This window comes from Moschus berezovskii, chromosome 24, assembly GCF_049115385.1.
Source record: "Moschus berezovskii isolate FMDL1 chromosome 24, NW_MosBer_1.0, whole genome shotgun sequence".
Classification (NCBI taxonomy): Eukaryota; Metazoa; Chordata; class Mammalia; order Artiodactyla; family Moschidae; genus Moschus; species Moschus berezovskii.
Window position 1 is genome coordinate 23,811,174 of NC_142483.1, and position 24,566 is coordinate 23,835,739.

Sequence of the window (24,566 nt, forward strand, 5' to 3'; positions counted from 1 at the left end):
TTCACTTTTCACTTTCACACATTGGAGAAGGAAATGGCAACCCACTCCAGTGTTCTTGCCTGGAGAATCCCAGGGACGGGGGAGCCTGGTGGGCTTCCGTCTATGGGGTCACACAGAGTCGGACACGACTGAAGTGACTTAGCAGCAGCAGCAGCATGGAATCACTGTTCACCAGCTATCTCTGAACCTCTCCCAGAAAAACACCCAAAGGAATAGAATGGGGCATCCCATAGAAGAACAGTTCTGCTAAGCCTCCTGTTAACCACTGGATCATATCATTGGTCCAAATGTTCATAACACATACATCAAAGAATCACACACTTGCCAGTTGAGCTACCACCAGAAATGATTTAAAGCCCCAGGCAGTCATAGGACATGGTCTTGACAAGCTAAAACAGGGAAACAGTTTTGTCTCATGAGTTACTGAATCTAGAAGAGTCCCTATAATAAAAGTCTTCTGGACAAGCTGGTGGAAAGAAAAGGAGACACAGAGAAAAAAGGGCGGGGCTCTGTCATTACCAGCTCTGTTACCTTGTCCCCACTGATTCTCACTTACCCACTTATAAAATAAAAACCATAATGGTATCTTCCTTTGGGGCTGAGAGTGAAATGACAAAGTGCAGGAAACATCCAACACTGAGAACTATTATGTCTATCCCTATCATCATCATTGCCATTATCCTTAATAGTTAATGGACCACTCAGTGAGTGGTATATGTTAGCATGAGAATCCAATGGAAAACTATGAATAAAAACAAGTTCACAATCCAGTTATGAGGGTAGATAGAGACCCCAGACACTTACCATATATGGGCACACCTGAGAACCTGGTCCAAAAATCAATTCACATTGTTTATTCACGTTGTAGAGGAGGCCTGGCAGTTGATGAGGCAAAGGATAGGGTCTGTATTCAGGTTCGTTAAGCAAACATTCGCCGTAACCAGTGCTGTGGGAAGCAGAAAAATACAGGTGGTAAGGGCAGTGGATAAGATGTGACTGTCAAAGTCTCCAGAAGACAGTGACGGTCATTCTGTCATTTTAATGGTAGCAAAGATTGTTCTTTTGTTGTTTTGTTTCTGTTCTATTCTTTTCATCCAAACTTGAGTCCAGAAGCTGAAGTTCTACTTTTTGGTGTATACTTGTTTGTGGAACCTCTGGCTACACATACAACATGCATGCATGCATGAATGCTCAGTCACTTCAGTTGTGTCCGACTTTGTGACCCCACGGACTGTAGTTCCCCAGGCTCGTCAGTCCATGAGATTCTCCAGGCAAGAATACTGGAGTAAGTTGCCATTTCCTTCTCCACGAATACAACCAGGGGGAAAGGTATACCTGCTTCAGCCTTTATCACATTTCAGGGCAATTACTCTAAAATGTTTATTTTTTGTCATCTTTTCTTATAGAGTATAAGCTTCTTGGGGTAAAATCTTGTTTTGGGTGAAAAAAGTTTGTTTTTCACCCAAATATGGTATCCTGTCCATAGCAATCAGCGTTTAGTAAATATTTGCTGATTGAAAGGGCAAGGGAATAAATGACTACAGTAAGAAACATTTTAGATCATCTGATTAAAAAAAAAACAAACCCAGCAACCTGCCAGTTCTTCCATGTTTCTGCAAACACATCTTCTGGAAAATTCACACCCAGTGAGTTCTGATTAACAAGCCCCCTCTTCCCTGTGGCTGGGGAAATATACACCCAGTGACCTTGGGATAATCACTTAACCTTCTGTACATCTGGGAGAGAAGAGCAATAAATCTGTGACACAAGGATATTGTATAAAGTAATTGGATCCTTGAGCACCCTGGTGGGAAACTTAAAGAAAAAGCAAAAAAGAAGGAGAAAGAGGGAAGGAGATAAAGAGAGACAGACAGAGGATGTTTTTAATTCAACAACATGGAGGTCTGTGCAATTTTCATCCACCCTGTAATGTTCTTTGGGGATGTCTCAGTTCCCTGTCTCTGTCCAACCCCAAATTACTAACTTAGAAGCACATAAATATTTGCCTTCCTTCATCATGTTATCACATTCACAGTCTCTTGCCCAAGACCTGAACAGATTTCATAGCTTTACCAAGAAGGAGGCAACATTTACATATTCTCTTTAAGATCTCAACATTTTCTTCAGCTCAGTCTGCAATCTTCTAAGTGCTGGCGAGGACATGAACTACACAGATGTCAGAGAGTATTTTTCTTTTCCCTCCTCCCAGGAATGTCAACAAAAACAACAACTCAAAAGGAATGCTTGACTCTATGTTTTCTTTCCCACAATGAGTTCACTGCATGTAGGCCAGATACTAGCATGAAGGCTGTACTCAAAGTTCGAGTCTTACTCTAAAAATTCAGTGATATATTTTCGACTACACTTTGACCACATCCAGGGGTTGGTGTTGAAGTTCAATGTTGGGGCCATGACGTGCTGGGGGCTCTTGATTCCTTCTTCTTTGCACTTATTGTTGTCATCATGAGGCATGTTGAACCTAAGGCCGAGAAGACAATGATTTAAAAAAGTCAATAAACAATAAGGGACTAAGCTGTTATAATTGCTCTGAGAACGCAGCTAAGAGAAAAAAATTTAACAGACTACTGCATTATGGATAAGAACCTGAATCCTGGTGAGCAGAACAAAACTTACTAGAGGATTAAAGGTAGAGAGTAGAATAAAACATATTTCTGACTCAACTGAATGTAAAGTGCCTTTAATGTAAGAAAAAAGTAAAAGAAGAAGATGTGAACTGGGCCATTATTTGGCTTAGCTATATTTTGTGGACTTGCAGAGGCTCTGCATGTGCTGTAGCTGGTGCTAGAATACAGTAGTTGGAATTGCTAACAAGCTGTTAAAGGCCAATTTATAGAGTCAAGAATTTGGCAGGTTATGATAACACTGTTCACATAGAGAGTCAGTTAAGTGTCAAAACCTGAAGCCAAAAGCTTTCTAATGAGAGGCTCACGGTGGGTCTTGGCATCTCTTCCTTTTTGGGTCAGGTTGACAGACGCTAAAACCATTTAAGTATACTGTTATAGAGCTATACAAAGTTCGTGCAAAATAAAACCCATTAAGGAAAGCTGCAAGCACGGAAACCAGAGGCATGCCAATTCAGTTGGCTTAACTCAGAGATGGCAAATAGTTTCAAGCTTCACGCCAATGACAATTGATTGGTACTGGCTTCCTGAAAATCTGGGCACAAAAGAATTCTTACACTAATCCAGGTTCCACCCCAAAAAATGGCTATGATGGAGTGCCAACGTCCTCTTGGGTCTGGGAGGGAACTCAGCAGCAGCATTAACACATATTTGCCATTCTTGGCTTAGAGGAAAGAAGTGGGGAAAAAAAATGAAAGGAAGCATTTCTCAATCCAGAAACATCAGTTCTATGACCCGCATGCCTTTCTCAGTAAGATAATTATCCACTGGGCAACAACCTCACAAGGGCTCTCCTCTCTGGATGACTATTCCTAATCACAAAACTGATGCATCTGACTAACTTGGCATTTAGGGAGAAATTCCCCTTACTAGTTCATCTTTAGATATGAAAACAAGAAAGTCAGACAGAAGTAAATTGACTTACTTTATATAAAAATAAAAGCTGGAATAAAAGTCTGTGAGGTCCATCCCAGTAAGTTCTCATGTTTTATTTCCTTTTTCTTTTAAAACCTTAGGCCCCTCAATAATCGCCAGATGGGAAAACTCCAACTCTCTTGGTTGTACTTAATAGTAATGGATGCTTAAGAGTCTACTTTCTTAAAGGAATGACTATCCAGGATTCTAAAACCCAGATGCAGATTCAGTGTAACACCTCCATCAACAAACCTAATACAAGAAAAGCTTTCAAATCTTGCTTGTTTTGTTTCTCTCTGGTGCAGAGGAGCTGGTGTTTATTCCCTATGCCGCCATGACTTGATAAAATCCAGTTTATTTCATCATGTAAACAAAACTTTTTTTTTTCATTCCAATGTCAGGCACGTTTGTTCATAGCAGGGGTTGTATAACAATAACCATTCATTGAGCACTTACTAAAAAATAATTAACAAGACTTTTTTAGCATTCACAAAGCACTAGCCAGTGTGTTAAATGCATTTGATGTTTTATTTAACTTAATTACTTATTTGACCCAATGAATAGTGCACTATTACTATTCACATTTTACAGAAGAGGAAATTGGGCAGTAGGAGGTTTAACTATTTGATCAAGGTCACGTGGTTATTAAAGTGAGCTAGAACTGGAGTTTGCTTCAGTCTAATACCTCCTGTTTTGGAATATATACAAACTACATTCTCTCCTGTGAGGCAAGATGTGGACAATTTTTCAGGAACACTGTAAAGATTTCTGTGTTCAGTAGACTCAATTACTTCCCCAATTCTTCCTGACGCTTAGATTCTGAATGTCTATGAAGCTGGTACAAGAAGGCAGGAGCTATTTTTGAAGCATCCAATGATGCTCAACAAATAGAAGTTTGGTTGTTCTTTCCTCCAAGCAGCTCTTGGATTTTATTTTATCAGAAAGTCATGACCATAACAACTTAACATTTAATTTTGAAAAAGTTAATTAGAAAAATTTGTTAGAGAATATGGTAGGAAATTAACAAAAAAGATTTTCACTTTTCTTAAAATAAGACAAAGCTAACTCTAGGAAACAAAGTGCCAAAACAAATATAATTCACTAACAGGCTAGGAATACAGTTTCTGTTTAAGCCACAACTCACATCATTCACCAATTACTTGATTTCTTACTTCCTGACACTTTTGAGATAAGGTGTATACGTATTGTTTACATCTTACAGGAAGGGAAATAGCATATATTTTCCTCAAGTCAAAGGGAATGTTGTAACAGTTCAGTCCAGATCTTGACTATCTGGCTACCTGCTGACTTCTTCCCTAGAACTGGTGCTCCAACATCATATGCTCCTATGCCTTTATTAGCTACCACGATTTGGTTGGTTACTATAATTTGGTTAACTTAATACCTCTAAGTCAAACACACAGACTTAATAATATCTACCTTGTGGGGATTATAAAGATTAAGGGAGATAATATAAATGAAAGCTCCTGGAAACATGTCAACAGCATAGTTTATACAGGGGAGTTGTCTGTTAACTGTGAATTAAGACTTCTATACAGCATAAATATTTTGTTGTTGCTATTTAAAATTCTTACATTCCTTAAAGTGTCAATTTTATAAACTGGCTAAATAAAAGAGGTTTATAAACTCTTTTGGGGAAAGGAATTAATAGGAAATTGATTCTATTTCTTTACACAGTATATTTTTGTTAGCTCTATTTTGGGGGGAAATGTTAATCTGTTAATCAAATACACCCTTGCTCTTGGAATACATTCTTGTCTCTGTAACTCTCCTTGTTCCGTGTTCTGGGGCAGGAATAGTTGCCCCATTGAAACATCACCCTATTTCTCACTATGAAATCTACATCTCCTATTTAAAGGTCTAAAATAATTTACTAGGTTCCATGTAAAACAAATAAATGAAAATCTTCCAAAGATTCTGTTAAAATAAGTATGGGGGAACTGAATTAAAATCAACACCTGAGTTAAAATCTATATAGGACTTGTCAGAACCTTTACTTCGTGGTATTTGGCCTTGGCACTCCAAACATGGCTAGGAAAAATTTTTTGAAATCACTGGATTACAACACTCTTATTTCGCTCCATGGACCATTCTCTTGGAATCAGTGTAAGAGTACCAAGCTTTGGGAAACGCTGGTAGAATCAGTAATTTTCAAATCTAATTCCAAGAAGTCCTTGAGTTTCCTGAAGGTATTTGAGAAATCAAGGGACAGAGAGATGATTGACTAAGAAGGACTCTGATCCATCACAAAGGCTTAATTGAAAGTCATGCCTTTTTTATTCTGTAAATATTGACCACCTGATGATATTTCCATTGGAGAATAAAAGGAGTGTGCTCTTAAAATATGCCTGAAAATATATTCATTATATGGGAATTGGGATAAGAGATTGTGGAACTGGGATTAGAGAATCCTCTATATATGCACATTGCATTACACCTACCATAGTACACTGCATATGAAGTGCCTTCAAAAAACATTTGACAAATGAAGGAGTCTGATTAACAGATGATGTTATCTCTAAAGTAAACATCTGACAAGCAGATTGATACACAGCTATTTTTGAAAATTATTTCAAAAAGGTATAACATAAGTAATTTAATCACTGTAGAAAGAAAAGATGGCAGATAAAAAACTAGAATAATTTTGAGTAAATTTATACTGTTTTGCCCCACATTCTAACAAGCCTTTGTTGCTAAAGAACAAAAAGGAAAAACCAATTTCATAGTGACCAGACACTTAGTGATCATAAACAGGAAATGGTTTCTTTCTTCTCTGTATCTTTGTTCATTTTTTCCCCTGAAAGAGGATCACCTCTGTTCTCAGAGGCTAGTATCTGAAGGAAAAACTTGTATAACAAGAATCAGGAATGATCTGGGTTTGGGAAAACTGTGCAGGCCACAGCAATGTTGGAGGACCCTAATAAACAAAGATAAGTTTTCTGGGCTGATATACTCTCTGCTTCAGTGGAAGGGGTAGAAAGACCCCATTTCTTCCACTTTGAAGTCGGAAAGGAGCATATTAGACCTTGCCTGGTAAACCTGTTCAGTTAAGCCAAAGAGACACATGAACTAAGGCTAAACAGGGTGCATTGCATTTACTCAGCCTTCTGAAGTCAAAGCCATTTCTCCCATCAAGGTTCAAAGGTTTTCAACCCTGCAAACTCAACTATGCCTTGAGAAGCATCTTACACCTTTTAAAGACCAGTGAATGCTCACTGATGTGAAGGAACAAAAGTTTTAGGTCACTCCAAATTAAATGAAAATATGGAAAAGAAACATACACATGGCCCAGTTCATGAGCTATTGTAAAAGCTGTACTCAATCCACTATCTTCACTGATAGAGCAGCTTCTGTATGGATCACAAATGGTTCCCAGTTCAGCCAGACCTATTAGAAAGGAAAACAAACAAACAAGGATTTACTTTAAAAAGCATTTGTGGCTTAGAAGAAAAGCATATCATAAAGTGTTGAAGCCAGAGAGGATACGCACAGTAGACTTACCTAATGTATCACATTTGTCATGAGCTCTGCAGATATCCTGTCTGAAAGCAAAGCAGACTTGCTTTAGGGCCCTGACACCCAACAGTAAACATCAATACAAGCAAACACTTCAGCCTTTTAGGTATTCACACCACCACTACTTTAGGGATGGGGAGGGATGACAAAAAGCTAGTTAACAGAGCCAGGGGTTTGCAACTCAAAAAGTTTATGAATCACTGGTTTATAGATTAAAAGCTACATTGAGTCATCTCCTGTCAACCAGGGTAGCCAAGGGCAAATGATAATCTTTCCCCCCAGGATTTTCCTCATACCTTGAAACAAGTGATTCTACTTCTGAAAAAACATTCTGAGAAGGTTATAAATGTCTTTCACTTAAGTTTAGTTAAGAATGTTTATGACCATATCAAAGATGGTTGATGAAAGACACAACTAGGCTAGCATAATTCTGTACTGTCTGAGCCACCAGGGAAGCCCAAGGCCAGCATACTTCTTTGTTGCCCTGCATAGCATTTTAAATATTTTGAACTAGAAGCTACCATTTACAAACTAGGAGTGTTCACATTAAAAAAAAAAATCCTCATTTCTGGCTTCTTACAGAATCACAAAAGCTGGCAAGACAGTATGTATATCCTGCACAGTAATGACCAGCTCAATCTGAATGGCAGCTGCCCCCTCTATAAGGGCGTTTACTTTCAGGACTGTCTAACACACATATTGCCTACTTGGTAACTATGGGTTAGTGGTTCTCAACCAGGCGTGACTCTGTCCTCTCCCCCATGCACCCTCAGAGAGCATCTGGCAATGTCTGGACAATAGTTTGGCTTTCACAGTCAAGAGGAGGGAGAGCTGCCAGTATACAACAGGTTGAGACAAAGGATGATGCCAACCATCCTGCAGGGCACAGGGCAGTCCCCACAACATAAAACTATCTGATCCAAAATGCCAACAGTGCTAAAGCTGAAAGACTCTGGACTAGGGGCTGGCTATCAGCAATATACAACCTTATCCCATCAACTTGACCAGAAACTAAAAGACTGGAAGGATAAGACGTCCATATACCTCGTTACAAGAACTGCTGTATCATGCTGGATTCCACCTGGATGGTTCTTTGAATGCTGCCACTGGCAAAAGTTTTTTAATGTTGTCTGGGCATTAAAAGATATGGAAGGTCCTTCCTAAATACAGACAAGAATTATGGTTGATCCACTATACCAACACCAATTAGATATGCCATTTAGGATACAGAGAGAAGAAAAAAGAAATAAAGCTTTATTACCTGTTCATTATGAATCACAACTAAGTTCACAATAACAATATTAATTAAATTTCCAATACTTGGGTCTTTATAGATAGAGGCTACCTGCAACCGAGATAAATTTTTCAAAGTTAATTGTGAATTCTTTGTAAGCAATAAGCAAATCACTTCTTATGCTGGTCTCCAAGGCTTTTTGTGGTTCATAAACATATGCATTTTGGAGTTGTGAATTTTCATTCAGTCAACAAATATTTCTTAAAAATCTTTTCATAAAATGCATAGATGGCAGTTTCAGAGAGTAATAAATGCAAGCAAGTTTAAATTTCAAGGTGTTTTCCAAGGAAACCACATTGCTACGTAACTTAGCAGTTCTCAGTGCCAAAACACTGGATATTAATTTTTGATAAAGCTTTTTCATCCCAGTTGAAGCTGGACTGCCATTTAAGCAATCTCACATGGGCAACAAGCTTGCTAATACTGCTGGTGTACCAGCCATTTATATTCTCCATAATCTGGTAACTTTTTTTTTTCCTCCATTATTACCATTAATTATGAGAGCTACACCCATTGAATGCTTGCTGTGGACTTGATCCTTGCTAAAAACTGCATATGCCTTTGTATTTAGTCCCCATAGCAACACTCGAACTAGGTATGACCATAATCTTTGCTCAGCAAATGAGAAAAATGAGGCTCAGAGAAGTTAAGCAACTTGTCCAAGACTAAACAGAGAGTGGTAAGTAGCAGAGCCAGAATTCTCAAGCAAGATTAGTTTGACCTTAAGTCATTAATTTGCTTGTCATTAAAATTCTTGACAGATCTGAATTTATGGGGTAGAAATGGAATTGAGTCTGTAAAAGTCATGACTAGGTTTTTCTTTCCCTCCACCAGAACAGGAGAGGGCTGGGGCACACGGGACTGAACTCGAGGAAGGCGGTGAGGGAAAATGGGGGAAAGAGGCAAGTGGGTGGGGGATAAGGAACATGGTGGAGTGATTCACAGCACAGGTGAATCCACACAAAAAGCACAAGGAGAACCACAGGCCATAGAGAGGAAAGAAGAAACACTAAATGGATGTTCCCAAAGGGCAGCTTTTCATATGCATTTGGGAAATGTAATACAAGTAGATTTCCATTCAAATAAACTAGGGTCAATCTATTAATAGGAATGCTAGCCTGAGGCTTAAAATGAATGAAGTAGAGCATATGGACTATTATGGGACACTCTCCAATATTTCAAGAAAATAGGAATATGTAAAACCATATTTCACATACTCCATCTCTGAAAAAAATACACCCATACATGTTTGCTTAAGAAGTGTCTAGAGCTGCACTGTCCAACATGGTGGCCACTTGCCAAGTGGTCACCGAACAACTGAAATGTGACTTGTCTGAACTGAGATGTGTTCTGAGTGTGAAGCCCATACTGGGCTTTAAAGTCTTAATATTGAGAAAAACTCATCTCATTAATATTTTTGAAATAACATTTAGATATAAAACAAAATACTTGATTAAAATTAATTTTGCCCATTTCTTTTGTGTGTGTGGCTAACAAAATTTTAAATTACATTCACCTATATTTTTAAACATGGCTTGCATCACATTTCTATTGGGCAGTGCTGGTTAGAAACATGGGCAAATAAACTTGCCACATAGGTGGCCTCTGGGAGACTGGGTACGTACGGGAAAGCACTTAGGCTTTTCCCCTAGTCTTTGAATCTGTTTGATCTCTTTTTCTATCATGCAAATTTATTACTTTTTCAATTCAAAATGGGAACAGAAAAATTCAAAATTTAAGCGAGAGATTCCTAAGCCTCACCCTAAAACTACTTAATTAAAAATCCTGGGGGCGGGGGATGGAGACACTTTACAAAGCTCCACCAGTGACTCTGATTCACTACCAGCGCCCAAATGTCTTACTGGTGACCCATACCTGGCTGTGCCAGTTCACATGTCAAAGGGCACTGATTTGGAGAAGTGAACAGGCTGAAGATCACATGCAGTCTCTAAGCTACTTTACTGGCTTTACATGATCATGGACAAGCAACCCAACTCCTGTGAGGTTCAGTTTTCTTATCAACAAAATAGGAATGACAATCTACCTAGCGGAGTTGTCAGGAGGATTAGAAATTATGCCTTTTAAGTAAGATGTACATTGTCTAATGCAGAATAAACACTATTTATAGTCATTATTGTCATTGTCAAGAGCAATCAATGAATAATCTTATGTTCTCTTCAGTCACTTGCCTGAATTGTTGAAATGCCAGCCCTGAATGATCCTCCAAAGCACTGGGTGGAAACCCGTTCCCAAAGGCACATTTAGAAACATCATAAATTACCTACTTTTGAACATACTTACAATCGACATTAAAGTTAAAATATAATGTTGAAGGTTCGCTCCATGGTATAAAACCATTCTGTTGTCTGCTACCACCATCACTTCTACAAACCGTGGATAGGATAAAAAACGCTTTGTTCTTCTGTGGGTGCCCGTTTCCCTTGTGCTGTCTGTTTTGCTACCATTGGCAGGAAGCGTGCTTGTGGTTAAGCTGCTATTTAACACAGCCATGTCATCAGCCAGGCTACTCCTCCCTCTCCATTTTCTTGTCCTCGTTTTCCTCTTGTCCTTACTGTGACTATTTCTGTGTTCTGTAACAAATCAGATGGCATGCATTACATTTCGAGTCACATCTATTTCATACTAAGAATTTGACAGGTCTTAAAATGATGCCTCTGTAGTCAAATTACATACAAAAATCAAGTTGTACACGCTATGGACTCTCCAGGTAAAACTCAATCTGTGCTCTTATTTAAATGACTAAAGAGTTGAAGTCAGCCTTCCTGGAAGTGTCCATGTGCACACACACATGTGTGCGTGTGTTAGTCGCTCAGTCATGTCCGACTCTTTGCAACCCCATGGACTGTAGCCCACCAGGATCCTTTGTCCATGGGATTCTCCAGGCAAGAATACTGGAGTGGGTTGCCATTTTCTTCTCCAAGGAAGCTTCCATAAATGCTCACTTAAATTATTAGAAAATCAGGCCTGAGTTTAGGGGAAACAATTGCTTATTCTCTTCATTTGGTAACAAAAGTCTGACTGGGGTTTAAGTGATTTGTATTCATTGTTCTTTGCTATTCATAGAGTAAGAGCCAACAAGGCAGCTATAGAGCTCTAGAGAATGTAAATGGAGATGCTTCATGTATATCACTTTTCATATTCAATGAGATACAGTGTAAAGGGGCCTGGGCAATGCGCAAGGTAATAGACAGTACAAAGAACTACTGAAAATGCATGACAGGGTATTATTCTATTACCATATTCAATCACTGTAATACATGAAATGTAAGACTAGAATCACTGCTGTTCAATGCCTACAAATTTTTAATTATTTCAGGGCTCAGTTAAGGAAGTAGATTATACTCAGAGAGTATGAATAGGTATTTGGGACTGTGATATATAATACCAGATGGTCTCTCCTCATTTCTGATTCTAGCCTAGGTACCTCTTGGATTCTACACAATTTTGCAGCTGAAAGTGTGGTCCATGGACCCGCAACGTCTGCAACCCCTGGAAGCTTGTCAGAAATATAAACACTCAGGCCCCGCTCTAGACCTGATAAATCAAAATCCACATTTTAACAAGATCTCTAAGTGATTTATATTCACGTTACAGTTTTGACAAGTACTAGTGTTGAACCTAGTTTGAGGCTTGTGTTGCTGGTGAAAATACTCAGTCATCAACTACACAACGAACAAAGTAAGCATGAAAGTGCCTGTTAAATATGCTTTGAATAAAAACAGAACTGAATCAGTTATCTTGCCAATCAAATCATAAATGTGCTTCAAAGCTTTAATGCCACTAATCTGTAGTCCAAACAGGCAACAGAATTGCACAACTAAGAAATACGCTTTCCTAAAACACAATTAATGGGATTTATTACACCAATAATAACAACATGTTAAAGTTTTAGTCCTTTCATATTTGAGGGGCTCAAATATTTAACCATTATAAGCTATTTCTAAAACAATCAATTAGGCCAGCATGTGTATTTTGCATAAGTAGAGGGTTTTGCTGCTGCTAAATCGCTTCAGTCCGACTCTGTGTGACCCCATAGACAGCAGCCCATCAGGCTCCGCCGTCCCTGGGATTCTCCAGGCAAGAACACTGGAGTGGGTTGCCATTTCCTTCTCCTAGAGTGTTTTAGTGGTTGTTAAAACAGCGATATCAGTCCAAACTGTCAAACAAGTTATGTGTGGTGCAGCTTTAGATAATGTGACCAGCCCTAAGCCTGGTACACAGTAGGATTCGACATTAGACTACTTTTCTTCCAGTCTCTCTTTCAAGAGTATTCATGTATGTGTGTGTGTTCAGTTGCTTAGACGTGTCCAGTTCTTTGTGACCTCATGGACTGCAGCCTGCCAGACTCCTCTGTCCATGGAATTCTCCAGGCAAGAATACTGGAGTGAGTTGCCATTTCCTCCTCCAGGGGATTTTCCCCAACCCAGGGACTGAACCTGTATCTCATTTGTCTCCTACATCAGCAGGTAGATTCTTTTACCACTGAGCTACCTGGGAAGCCCCACTCATATATGTATATTCATGCCATATAGGTACTTAGGCTGTCAATCCAATTTTAATTCACCAGTGATTATAAATAAATATGAATCAAGCACCTACTACATGCCAGATATTGAACTAGGACCTTTTACATGTTATCTTCTAATTCTCAGACAGAGAAAATTACGTCTACTGTACAGATGAGGAAAGTAAGTCTCAGAGAGATTAAGCAACTTGTCCACTGTCACATATAGGATGTGGTGGTATCAGGAATCAGGCATGGATTTGATCAGCACCCAAACAGTGCTCATTCTATCACTTAAGACTACTTAAGAGCTAGGAACTGAAATGGGCTCATGATTGGTTGACAGTTTCTAAACTGAGTCCATACTGGAAAAGAGTATCTGGTGCATATTTTCACAAACACTAGATTTTTATAACAGGTGTATGGAAGCCACATTGAAAATCCGATGTTAGTTCGTACTGTATTTCAGATTCCTCTACTTTGTCAAGTATCTTAAAGTGGAAGGTTATGTTTTTGATTTGAGATCTTTCTTTCTTAACGTGTGTGTGTGTTGGGTCATTCAGTCATGTCTGACTCTTTTTGACCCCATGGACTGTAGCCCACCAGGCTCCTCTGTCCATGGAATTCTCCAGGCAAGAATACAGGAGTGAGTTGCCATGCCCTTCTCTAGGGGAATCTTCCTGACCCAGGGATTGAACCCAGGTCTCCTGTATTGCAGGTGGATCCTTTACTGTTTGAGGCATTTAAAACATAGCTATAAATGTTCTTCCAAGTCATGCTTTAGCTGCATCCCATACGTTTTGATATGTTGTGCCTTCATTTTCATTTATCTCAAAGTACTTTCCAACTTCTTTGATTATTCAGGAGTGTGCTATTTCCTTTCCAAATATATTTGAGTTTCCCATTTTTTCTGTTATTGATTTCCAGTTTCATTTTATTGTAGTCAGAGAAGATACTCTTCATTACTTCTATGATTTTGAATTTATTGATATGTTTTATAGCTTTGCATATGGTTTAGTCTGGAGAATGTTCTGTGTGTACTTCAGAATAATGTGTGCTCTGAAGTAGACTGTTCTACAGATATCTGTTAGGTATACAGTTGGTTTACAGTGTTGTTCAAGATTTCTATTTATTAGTTAATCTTCTGCTTAGTTAGTCTATCTACTACTGAAAGTAGTATTGAAGTTTTCAACTATTACTGCTGAATTTTTTATTTATCTCTTCATTTCTGTCAGTTTTTGCCTAGCACATTTTGGTGCTCTGATATGAGATGCATATTTGTTTATAACTGCTAAATATTTCTAATGAATGGACCCTTTTACTACTATAAAACATTTTGATAAACCTTATTATATCAGTAAAGTGAAGTAAGCTTGTCACAAAAGCCAATAAATTATATGATTACAGTCATATGAAATTTCCAGAATAGGCAGCTCTATAAAGACAAAAGTAGATTAGTTGCTAAGTGCTGGAGGCAGGGAGGGGACCTTGGCAGGGGAGTTGATAGCTAATGGGTACAGGGTTTCTTTTTCAAGTAATAACAATGTTCTATTATTGACTGTGATGGTGGTTGGCACATAACTGTGAACACACTGAAAATCAAGGGACACTTTAAATGGATGAATAGTATGGTATGTGAATTATACCTCAATAAAACTGTGAACGAAAGAAAATATGTTACTTAGTTTGTGAAAAGCAAATAATCTTTACTTACTGTCTTCCATAAATATTTTTTGTTAAAAGATTTATTTACAGAGAAGTATAACTGCAGCAAGAAAAATACTGAGGAAATATTATATAGAATTCACTCTTTCGACCACATAGCAGAATCGTCTCTAAGAGAATCATCAGGGGGTACTTGGGAATGGGAAAACCTGAGAATAAATCAGGCACTAATTGTGAAAAAAAGTACACTTAAGTAGCAAAGTTTAAAAAAATCAAGGCATTAATCACTAAAAGAGATTTCCGGCAAAGAACAGAAATAATGGAGAATAACTCATGCAAATCCTAATACACCTGGAAAACATTTCATTCACAACTAATCTTTGTATCAAAGAAACAATTTAATATGCTATATATGGTATAAAAATCCAGGAATAAAATTATGTCTTCAGAATAAAAAACAACATCTTCTATTACATACTTCCCCAGTCTTTTACCCATCTGACCTTTTATCTTCATGAGTTAGAATATTTATTGACCTAATTAGCCCTGTACAAAAAAGATCTTCACGACCAAGATAGTCACGATAATGTGATCACTGACCTAGAGCCAGACATCTTGGAATGTGAAGTCAAGTGGGCCTTAGAAAGCATCACTACGAACAAAGCTAGTGGTGGTGATGGAATTCCAGTTGAGCTATTTCAAGTCTTGAAAGATGATGCTGTGAAAGTGCTGCACTCAATATGCCAGCAGATTTGGAAAACTCAGCAGTGGCCACAGGACTGGAAGAGGTCAGTCTTCATTCCAATCCCAAAGAAAGGCAATGCCAAAGAATGCTCAAACTACCGCACAATTGCACTCATCTCACACGCTAGTAAAGTCATGCTCAAAATTCTCCAAGCCAGGCTTCAGCAGTATGTAAACCGTGAACTCCCAGATGTTCAAGCAGGTTTTAGAAAAGGCAGAGGCACCAGAGATCAAATTGCCAACATCCGCTGGATCATGGAGAAAGCAAGAGAGTTCCAGAAAAACATCTATTTCTGCTTCATTGACTATGCCAAAGCCTTTGACTGTGTGGATCACAATAAACTGTGGAACATTCTGAAAGAGATGGGAATCCCAGACCACCTGACCTGCCTCTTGAGAAACCTGTATGCAGGTCAGGAAGCAACAGTTAGAACCGGTCATGGAACAACAGACTGGTTCCAAATAGGAAAAGGAGTACGTCAAGGTTGTATATTGTCACCTTGCTTATTTAACTTCTATGCAGAGTACATCATGAGGAACGCTGGGCTGGAAGAAGCACAAGCTGGAATCAAGATTGCTGGGAGAAATATCAATAACCTCAGATATGCAGATGACACTACCCTTATGGCAGAAAGTGAAGAGGAACTCAAAAGCCTCTTGATGAAAGTGAAAGAGGAGAGTGAAAAGGTTGGCTTGAAGCTCAACATTCAGAAAACAAAGATCATGGCATCTGGTCCCATCACTTCATGGGAAATACATGGAAAAACAGTGGAAACAGTGTCAGACTTTGTTTTTTTGGGCTCCAAAATCACTGCAGATGCTGATTGCAGCCATGAAATTAAAAGACGCTTGCTCCTTGGAAGGAAAGTTATGACCAACCTTGATAGTATATTAAAAAGCAGAGACATTACTTTGCCAACCAAGGTCCGTCTAGTCAAGGCAATGGTTTTTCCCGTGGTCATGTATGGATGTGAGAGTTGGACTGTGAAGAAAGCTGATCGCCGAAGAATCGATGCTTTTGAACTGTGGTGTTGGAGAAGACTCTTGAGAGTCCCTTATACTGCAAGGAGATCCAACCAGTCCATTCTAAAGGAGATCAATCCTGGATGTTCATTGGAGGGACTGATGCTAAAGCTGAAACTCCAATACTTTGGCCACCTCATGAGACGAGTTGACTCACTGGAAAAGACTCTGATGCTGGGAAAGGTTGGGGGCGGGAGGAGAAGGGGACGACGGAGAATGAGATGGCTGGATGGCATCACCGACTCTGTGGACATGAGTTTGAGTGTACTCCGGGAGTTGGTGATGGACAGGGAGGCCTGGCGTGCTGTGATTCATGGGGTCGCGGAGAGTCGGACACGACTGAGCGACTGAACTGAACTGAACTGAACTGAATTAGCCCAACTAATTTCTACCACATTAACCATTTTAGCAGGCAGTTTTGAATTTGGCTTTACAAAGACTAAGAGCTTTAAAGATTCAAACATTCACTATGACTACAAGTGCAAGAACATTTTTACTGAGAATGGAAAAACCAGACACTTTAACTGGTATATCTGCTCAACTCTCTTGCCTCTGAATAGAAACTGTTAATATCAGAGAACGATTTTCACCAAGGGACACACATTTAGTTCAGTTCAGTTCAGTTCAGTCGCTCAGTCGTGTCCGACTCTCCGTGACCCCATGAATCACAGCACGCCAGGCCTCCCTGTCCATCACCAACTCCCGGAGTTCACTCAAACTCATGTCCACAGAGTCGGTGATGCCATCCAGCCATCTCATTCTCGGTCATCCCCTTCTCCTCCCGCCCCCAACCTTTCCCAGCATCAGAGTCTTTTCCAGTGAGTCAACTCGTCGCATGAGGTGGCCAAAGTATTGGAGTTTCAGCTTTAGCGTCAGTCCTTCCAATGAACACCCAGGACTGATCTCCTTTAGAATGGACTGGGTGGATCTCCTTGTAGTACAAGGGACTCTCAAAGAAAGTCATTCACATTTCTCTTTAGTGACCTGATAGCATAATGGAATGAAGCTTAGTACTTCAAATTTGCAATGTCACTTGCTAACAGTTTTATCAGAATGAGCTACATAATGAAATTTCACCCTGGTAGAAAGCATGGTATAAATGATTAGTGTATTTTTGCTCTTCATTTCACCCACATAAGGCTTTACACATTTATTATCACTTTTTAATAAGATATAATTTTATACTATAAAATTCATATTTTCAGAGTATACAGTTCAATGGTTTTTGGTACATTTACAGAGCTGTGTAATCATTTCTATTACCTAATTTTAGAATACTTGTATTGCCCAAAGAAGAGACCCTGTACCCATCAAGTTGTCACTCCTCACTCCTCCTCCCCTCTGTCTTTGGCAATCATTAACCTGTATCTCGTTATCTGTGGATTCACATTTAATACAGATGAAGTGGCACTTGTCATGTCTGGCTTCTCTCACTCAAGGCTCCCCATGCTGTAACTTACATCAGTGCTCTATCACCGTTTGTTGCCATCGAGTATTCGGCTACATAGATGTATCACCTTTTGCTCATTCATTCATTAGTGGGCATTGGGGTTCTACAATTCAACTGAACAATGTCGCCTTAAATAAGCATGTACAATTTCTTTCTGTGACTATGATTGGATTTCTTTCTAGGGAGAATGACTGTTCTTTTTAAAAACAATTTTGGGGCTTAAAAATAATTCTAAAGACAAGCTGTTTGTACCCTTAAATGATCTTTTCTGAATCACTTCTCTTGGCCTTAGTTTTATGACCTCTTCAATGGGTATATAAATAGCTGTTTACACCCTTAAGGGTATTTTGAGACTTCAATAAGAAAGTGTATAAAAAATTTCTTCCAAATTACAAACTGAATTTTAAAATCTTATTTTTTTGCATCTATTTTGTGCAAAGCACTGGCCAAGTAAGTTGAAATAAACAACAACAGAACAGAAATAAGACTTGGGAAGGATCCTTAAAAACAAAGTATCACAAAAACTTAAGATAGTATCAATATTAAAAAAAGTGACAGTTAAAAAAAGTTTGCTTATTTACTGGCAAAAATGTTTTAAATAAACTTCATTTCACATTGCCATGCCATAAAATGCATGACATTACTAAACAACTGGAATTATTTTAGAAAATAACATCCAGGCCTGGTTATTCTGAGTTAGTTACTCACTGAGTGCCTCCCACCCACTGGGGCTGAGCTAAGGAGATTCGAATGTTAACATTAACAGCTGGGAAGTTAATCATTGCTCTCTCTGTTTATAAGGTTTATCAAAATTTAACTGAATTTTCCTTGAGGCACTGAGCCACCTTTTGACCTCATGGTCTAAGTGGGCAGGGGAATCACAGCACAGGACCAAAGGGAAGGCTGGAGTGCCAGGATTTTAGCAGGTCCCCTTTCTGCTTCTCCAGGACGTGACAGCCAGAAGGAGGCGGACGGGAGTCTGCAGAGTCCACACCTGGATTCTGGAGCCAGACCAGCCCTGGTTCATGGTCCTGCTCTAGCTGCCCCTTCTTGGGCAATTTCCTATCTTAAAGGTTCAGTGTTCTTATCCATAAAAAGAGGATACTAACAGCACACACTTTAACAGGTAACTGTGACGGTTAAAAGAGATAATACAAAAAATGCCTGTTGTACAGAATGTGGCTTATAGGAAAGCTCCATTTAATACTTACTGTGATAGGAATTATTAGTTGTTATTGCTTTACTAGTAGTATGCTAAACAGCCCCTCTTTATAAATTAGAATGTTGATATCAGAGTTTCTCAAACAAAACAATTCTATTTTTGGAAGAGTCTTCTAAAGCAAAGGAGGGAGGGACAGGAGGAAGGAAGGAAAGTCATAAAGACCAGCCGCCTGTTCCCTTGGAACTTGCAATCTAGGTAAGAGGTGCATGCAGAATGACGTGGGAAGACACAGTCTAAGATGTAACGAGATGGAAACAAATGCCACAAACACTTCCGCCTCTCAACCGGCTCCAAAGACTGATAGCATACAACAAACAAAAAGTGGAAACTGAGGGCAGTTCCCGCCCTTTGTTCTAGTCATGTTTAAGATCTACCCTCAGAGAGGTATTCAGTGAAACCGCCAAAGAGAGACTCGATGAGACAGGAACCACAGTCTACTGGGATCGGGGGAAGATGGGTAAACAAGCACAATGGAGGGAAGAAAGAGATAAAACATAAAAACAAAAATAGCCATAAAACCAATGAATGTTCTAATATAAAGAACAATGTGTTTCCAGAAACTGGATGGGGAAGGAACTAAGGGAAGGAATTGTTCTGTGTATATAAATTTCTAAAGCATATAAATGAAAATCATCAAGACTCAATTTTTTAAAGGGTACTCAGTTTGATAGCCTGAAAAACAGTGAATTCCTAGATACTCTAGAGAGTCACGTACCCAAATGTGTCCCATTTCTCTGGACAAACTGTTAGTTTTGGAGTGGAGCAGGGTGGGGGAATGGCACGCCCAGTCCAACATCTAACAGTGCTTTATACACAGGGCTAGAGGAACAAGGGTGCAAAGGGCAGTGGCAGGAGAGATTTCCCTTTTGGCTGGCCAGAACCTTTATGGACAATGTTTCCCCAGTAGCGGTTTATGGAACGTTAGTCCCAGAAGATATTTCCCAAAACAAGCCAAGTGAGTTTGCAAAATACTTTATACAGCATTTACATCTGGGACTTTCTCCATACACTTTAGCATTTTAAGAGCTCTGAGAAGTCTTGCAGAAAAGAAACCAGTCTACGTTTGGTTTATCCATGGAATCAGGAAAATTATGGGATCTGGGCCAGTTTATGAGAGGATTGAAAGTCCTTGGAAATAGAACAAGATGGAGAGGAATGTACTGATGGACTTGCCTCTCGGGGAGAAAAGGAGACGCCATAGGGAGAAAACAATTAGAAGCTTCTTGCAGTTCAAGGGGCTGTGATGAGCGGTTGGTGGTGGGTGGTGGGAGGAATCTCTGAGGGTCATCACACCACCTTCCAAGGGCTGAGTGCCTCCCCTATACTGGGGAGGTAAATTTACTGACTCAGGTGCAGAAGCTGAGACTGTTGCCCCAAAGGCCCTGCTGAATCCTCCCATATTCAGCATCCCCCAGCTCCTTCAACTACATGCAGTAACTACAACAACACTGATTACACTGTTACAATAATCCTGGCTCACAATTAAGCTTTCCACCCTGCCAAGCACTATTGAAAGCACTTTACGTAAACTAAAGAGTCGGACACGACTGAGCAACTTCACTTCACTTACGTAAACTAACCTGATCGTTCCTCACAGCACCATATGTGACAAGCCCTATTAACTCCATTTCATAAATGATCAAACTGAGGCACCCTTGAAATAACTTCAGAAAATATTTAAAACACATCTATTTGAAATAGCACAATGCTGAACATACCCGGGCCTGTATTTTATTGGTCTTAGAGTTTGTTTGGTTTTGCTACTAATATCTTGAAATAGACTCCTAGGGAAATGTTGGTTTTGACTCATTCCATCTCTGAGCAATAAGGGGAGATTGACCCTTCTGCCCAGCAGGGTCCCAGCTGCCTACAATCACCAGGCACTGTCTGCAGCCTGCTTCCAATGGTTGTTTCACAGGCCTTTTTGTGACATGATGTGGGATCTTCCAGGCCAGCGGTATCCAGGAGAAATGAAATGTGAGCCCCACATGGAGGATAAGAATTTCCAGTAATCACATGTTAAAGAGTCAAAAGAAACAGATGAAATTAATTTTAATGATATATTCTATTTAACCTAACACATCCAAAAACATTGGGTTGGACAAAAAGTTCATTCGGGTTTTCCACACCATCTTACAGAAAAATCCAAACAAATCTTTTGGCCAACCCAATATTATCCTTTCAACAGGCAGCACCAACGCCATTTCAAGGGCTCTGGAGCCACATGGAGCTATTGGCTATGGTACAGGCTGGTACATTCTAGGCATTAAGTATCTGCAGTGTGAATCCAGGAGGCACCGTGATGTGCTGCTAAGAGTTTGGGAGTCAGAGAGACCTACATTGAAATCCTAGTTTCTGTGCATTCAATCTGGGACCTTGGGCAGGCCACTGAAGCCCTCTGGGCCTCAGTTTCCTCATCTGTGGAATGGAGATAATGATGATTCTTCCTTACCAGGGTGGTAGGAAGGGTTGCTGCTGCTGCTGCTAAGTTGCTTCAGTCGTGTCCGACTCTGTGCAAACCCATAGACAGCAGCCGACCAGGCCCGTCCCTGGGATTCTCCAGGCAAGAACACTGGAGTGGGTTGCCATTTCCTTCTCCAGTGTGTGAAAGTGAAAAGTGAAAGTGAAGTTGCTCAGTCGTGTCCAACGCTTAGCGACCCCACGGACTGCAGCCTACCAGGCTCCTCCATCCATGGGATTTTCTAGGCAAGAGTACTGGAGTGGCTTGCCATTGCAGGGTTGAATCACTCAATATACAGGGAAAGTGCTGAAATAGAGCCTGGTGCAGAGTAAGCGCTGTAGAGGTATTAGCCATGGCAACTCATTACTAAGGTTGAGCAGCCTTTTAGGGCTGCTAGAATAAACGGGCTCCTGCTAACATTTCTGATCAGCTCCTGGTGGCCCTGTGATGCCCACGGTGGGTCTAGGTACGGCTCCCATATCACAGACTAAAAGGCTGGAGTCCTTTAAAAAGGGTTCTAAACAACTCCTAGAGAGCATATCTCCCACATTTCTTTGATACACCAGTCTCCCAGTTTCCAGGCAACTGAGGACAAGTTTACCAACTAGGCCTACAGTAGAAACCCTTCATCATGATGTCCATATTCTGGCCACCAGGGTCCTGAGTGCTTATAAGGACACCCTGTACTCTGATCACAGCTTGAACTCACCAGGGGCCCTCCCAACCACAGCCCAGCAGCCCACAGCACCCTGGCCCAGCTCATATATTCAGTTGGTATATATTCAGCGCTTGCTGTGACAACTTAATCCCTTAAGTGAATTAAAAGCCTAATGTCTTTCTCTATAGCCTTGATATAACTTTTTTATATGCTCTCCCTAGTTTGTTCATAGTTATTGTTATACTTACAATAAACCCAGTGGCACTCCCAAAATCCTATTTGAGTTGCACCTCTGAACATCCTCTTTCCAGGCACCATGCATTGGTTTATATTTTATTTTTATATTTTTCCTGATTTACAGCCTGGAAAGAATATAGGAAGGAAGAGGCCTATGTTTGTTCAGGGCTCATTTTTCCATTCACTTTGGCTCCAAGATTATGAATCCCTTCAAAATGCAGAGCCTCGATCCTCTTATCCACAAAGACAGAGACGAGAAGTTCTCTAAAGTTCATTCCAATATTGAAAACTGATGCGCTCTCATATTTAATAAGATAAAAGTGAGAAATGCTAAAAATGAAGTCTTAAGATTCAAAAATCGTAAAACCCAACAGTCTCCTCTCTTGGCCACTCAGAGAGGATATGAAAAAAAAAAACCAGTGATGCACAGGGTGGGCACACAGAAGGAGACAGAATAATGGCAATGGAGAGAGATCAAGAAAAAAGAAATGTGCTATGCGTGATGTTAAAAAATATCAAGGAAGGGCCCATATATAATCTCCATTTCTCACTGCAAAGTGCTTGTTTTGGAACTGCTAACATAGCTGACAGTTTCTAAAAACCATTTCTATTCTCTAATTCGACTTGTTTCACTGGAATAGCATCAAATGTCAGGATTAGGAAATAGGCTTAAAAGAAAAAAAAAAAACCAACTAGCTCATAATCAAGTTACCTTTCAAAAACCATTATACTGCCCACAAAGCATAGAACAGGAACTTTGCAGGAAAATGGAGTCATGTCACCCATTCCTGTTTCCCCAAAATGTGTGGCCACACCCGGCTGAACCCCACACCGCTACCTTCCATGTGCGTCTCTGTCTTGCTGTCCTCTCGTTCTCTCTCCTGTGTGCATAGAATGTGAAGTAGAACACAGCTGCATTCTGAGTTCAGGGTTTCCTTTGTAAATGTTTGCATCCATTATGCAAGAGGAACCTATTCCTATCATTAACTACACGGGCTTGAAATTCAAAGTTGTGTTTCTAGATATCAGCTAGAAAGAAACACAACAATGTCCCTTTCCGTTGGCACAGACAATGGCTTTTAATAACTAGACTTAAAGAAGTCCTTCTGAGTCCGTTTCTCTGCACCTGTGTCTTGGACAAACCCTATACTGCACTGTCTACTATGCTTTCCTACAGCGTCATCTCATAACAGCATGAAATCCACAGAACATGAAATGTTTGCAATAAAATAAGGAAGACATATATGAAAAAGGGTCTGCAAATGAAAATGAAAAAACAAGCTGTAGTCTGAGAGAAAGTATTTGCAAACTACATATCTTATAAATGGCTTATATCAGAATATATAAAGTACTCTTCACTTCACTAATACAAAAACAGATGTTCCAGGTTTTTTTTAAGGAATGAATTTGAACAGACACTTCACCATAGAAAATACACAGATGGCAAATAAGCACATCATTAGTCATTAGGGAAATGCAAATTAAAACTGCAATGGGATACCACTACACACCTACTAGAATGGCTAGAATTAAAAAACAAAATCAGCCAAATAAAATATTGCCCATACCAAGTGCTGGTGAAGATGCAGCAGAACTTTTATACCATGCCATTGGGACTACAAAATGGTACAGTCACCTTGAAAAGCAGATGGGCAGTTTCTTACAAACATATGCTTACCATATAACTCAGATATCTCACTTCTAGGTATTTATCCAACTGAAAACGTATGTTCACCCTGAAATCTGCATGCAAATGTTTATAGAGGTTTCATTTTTAATTGCCAAACTTTATCCCTCAGCTGGGTAATAAACAAATCAAAGTCTACCCATACAGTGGAACATTATTCAGCAATACAAAGGGATGAATTACTGATGCAGGCAATAGTGTGTATGAAGCTCAAATGACCATGCTTAATGATTCCAGTGATATGACATTCTGGAGAAGGCCAAACTAGAGAGACAGAAAGTAGGAGGCTGCTGCAAGAACAGCAGGAATCATTCTCTATCTTGATTGTGATAATGATTACCTGACTGTATGCCAAAACTTGAAAAATTGTACACTGAAAAAAATGACGGTTTTCTGAGTATAAATAATACCTTAAAAGAAAAAAAATGAAGAAAATACTAGAATATATTATATATACATATGTAGTATATATATAATATAGTTTCCAATATAATGGAAACTATATA

General features: G+C 39.5%; 1 protein-coding gene across 3 annotated transcripts in view; it reads right to left on the minus strand.

Moving 5' to 3' along the window:
* ADAMTS9 (ADAM metallopeptidase with thrombospondin type 1 motif 9) overlaps nt 1–24,566 on the minus strand; it is a 172,582-nt gene that overhangs the window by 132,152 nt on the left and 15,864 nt on the right. For all 3 annotated transcript variants that reach the window (XM_055414264.2, XM_055414265.2, XM_055414262.2), the window contains exons 4-10: nt 10,690–10,979; nt 8,356–8,439; nt 8,139–8,254; nt 7,080–7,120; nt 6,860–6,965; nt 2,333–2,479; nt 805–946 (exon numbers count right to left, since the gene is read on the minus strand). In XM_055414264.2, the coding sequence (XP_055270239.1) occupies nt 805–946; nt 2,333–2,479; nt 6,860–6,965; nt 7,080–7,120; nt 8,139–8,254; nt 8,356–8,439; nt 10,690–10,979 (926 nt within the window). The remainder of the gene's footprint in view (nt 1–804; nt 947–2,332; nt 2,480–6,859; nt 6,966–7,079; nt 7,121–8,138; nt 8,255–8,355; nt 8,440–10,689; nt 10,980–24,566) is intronic.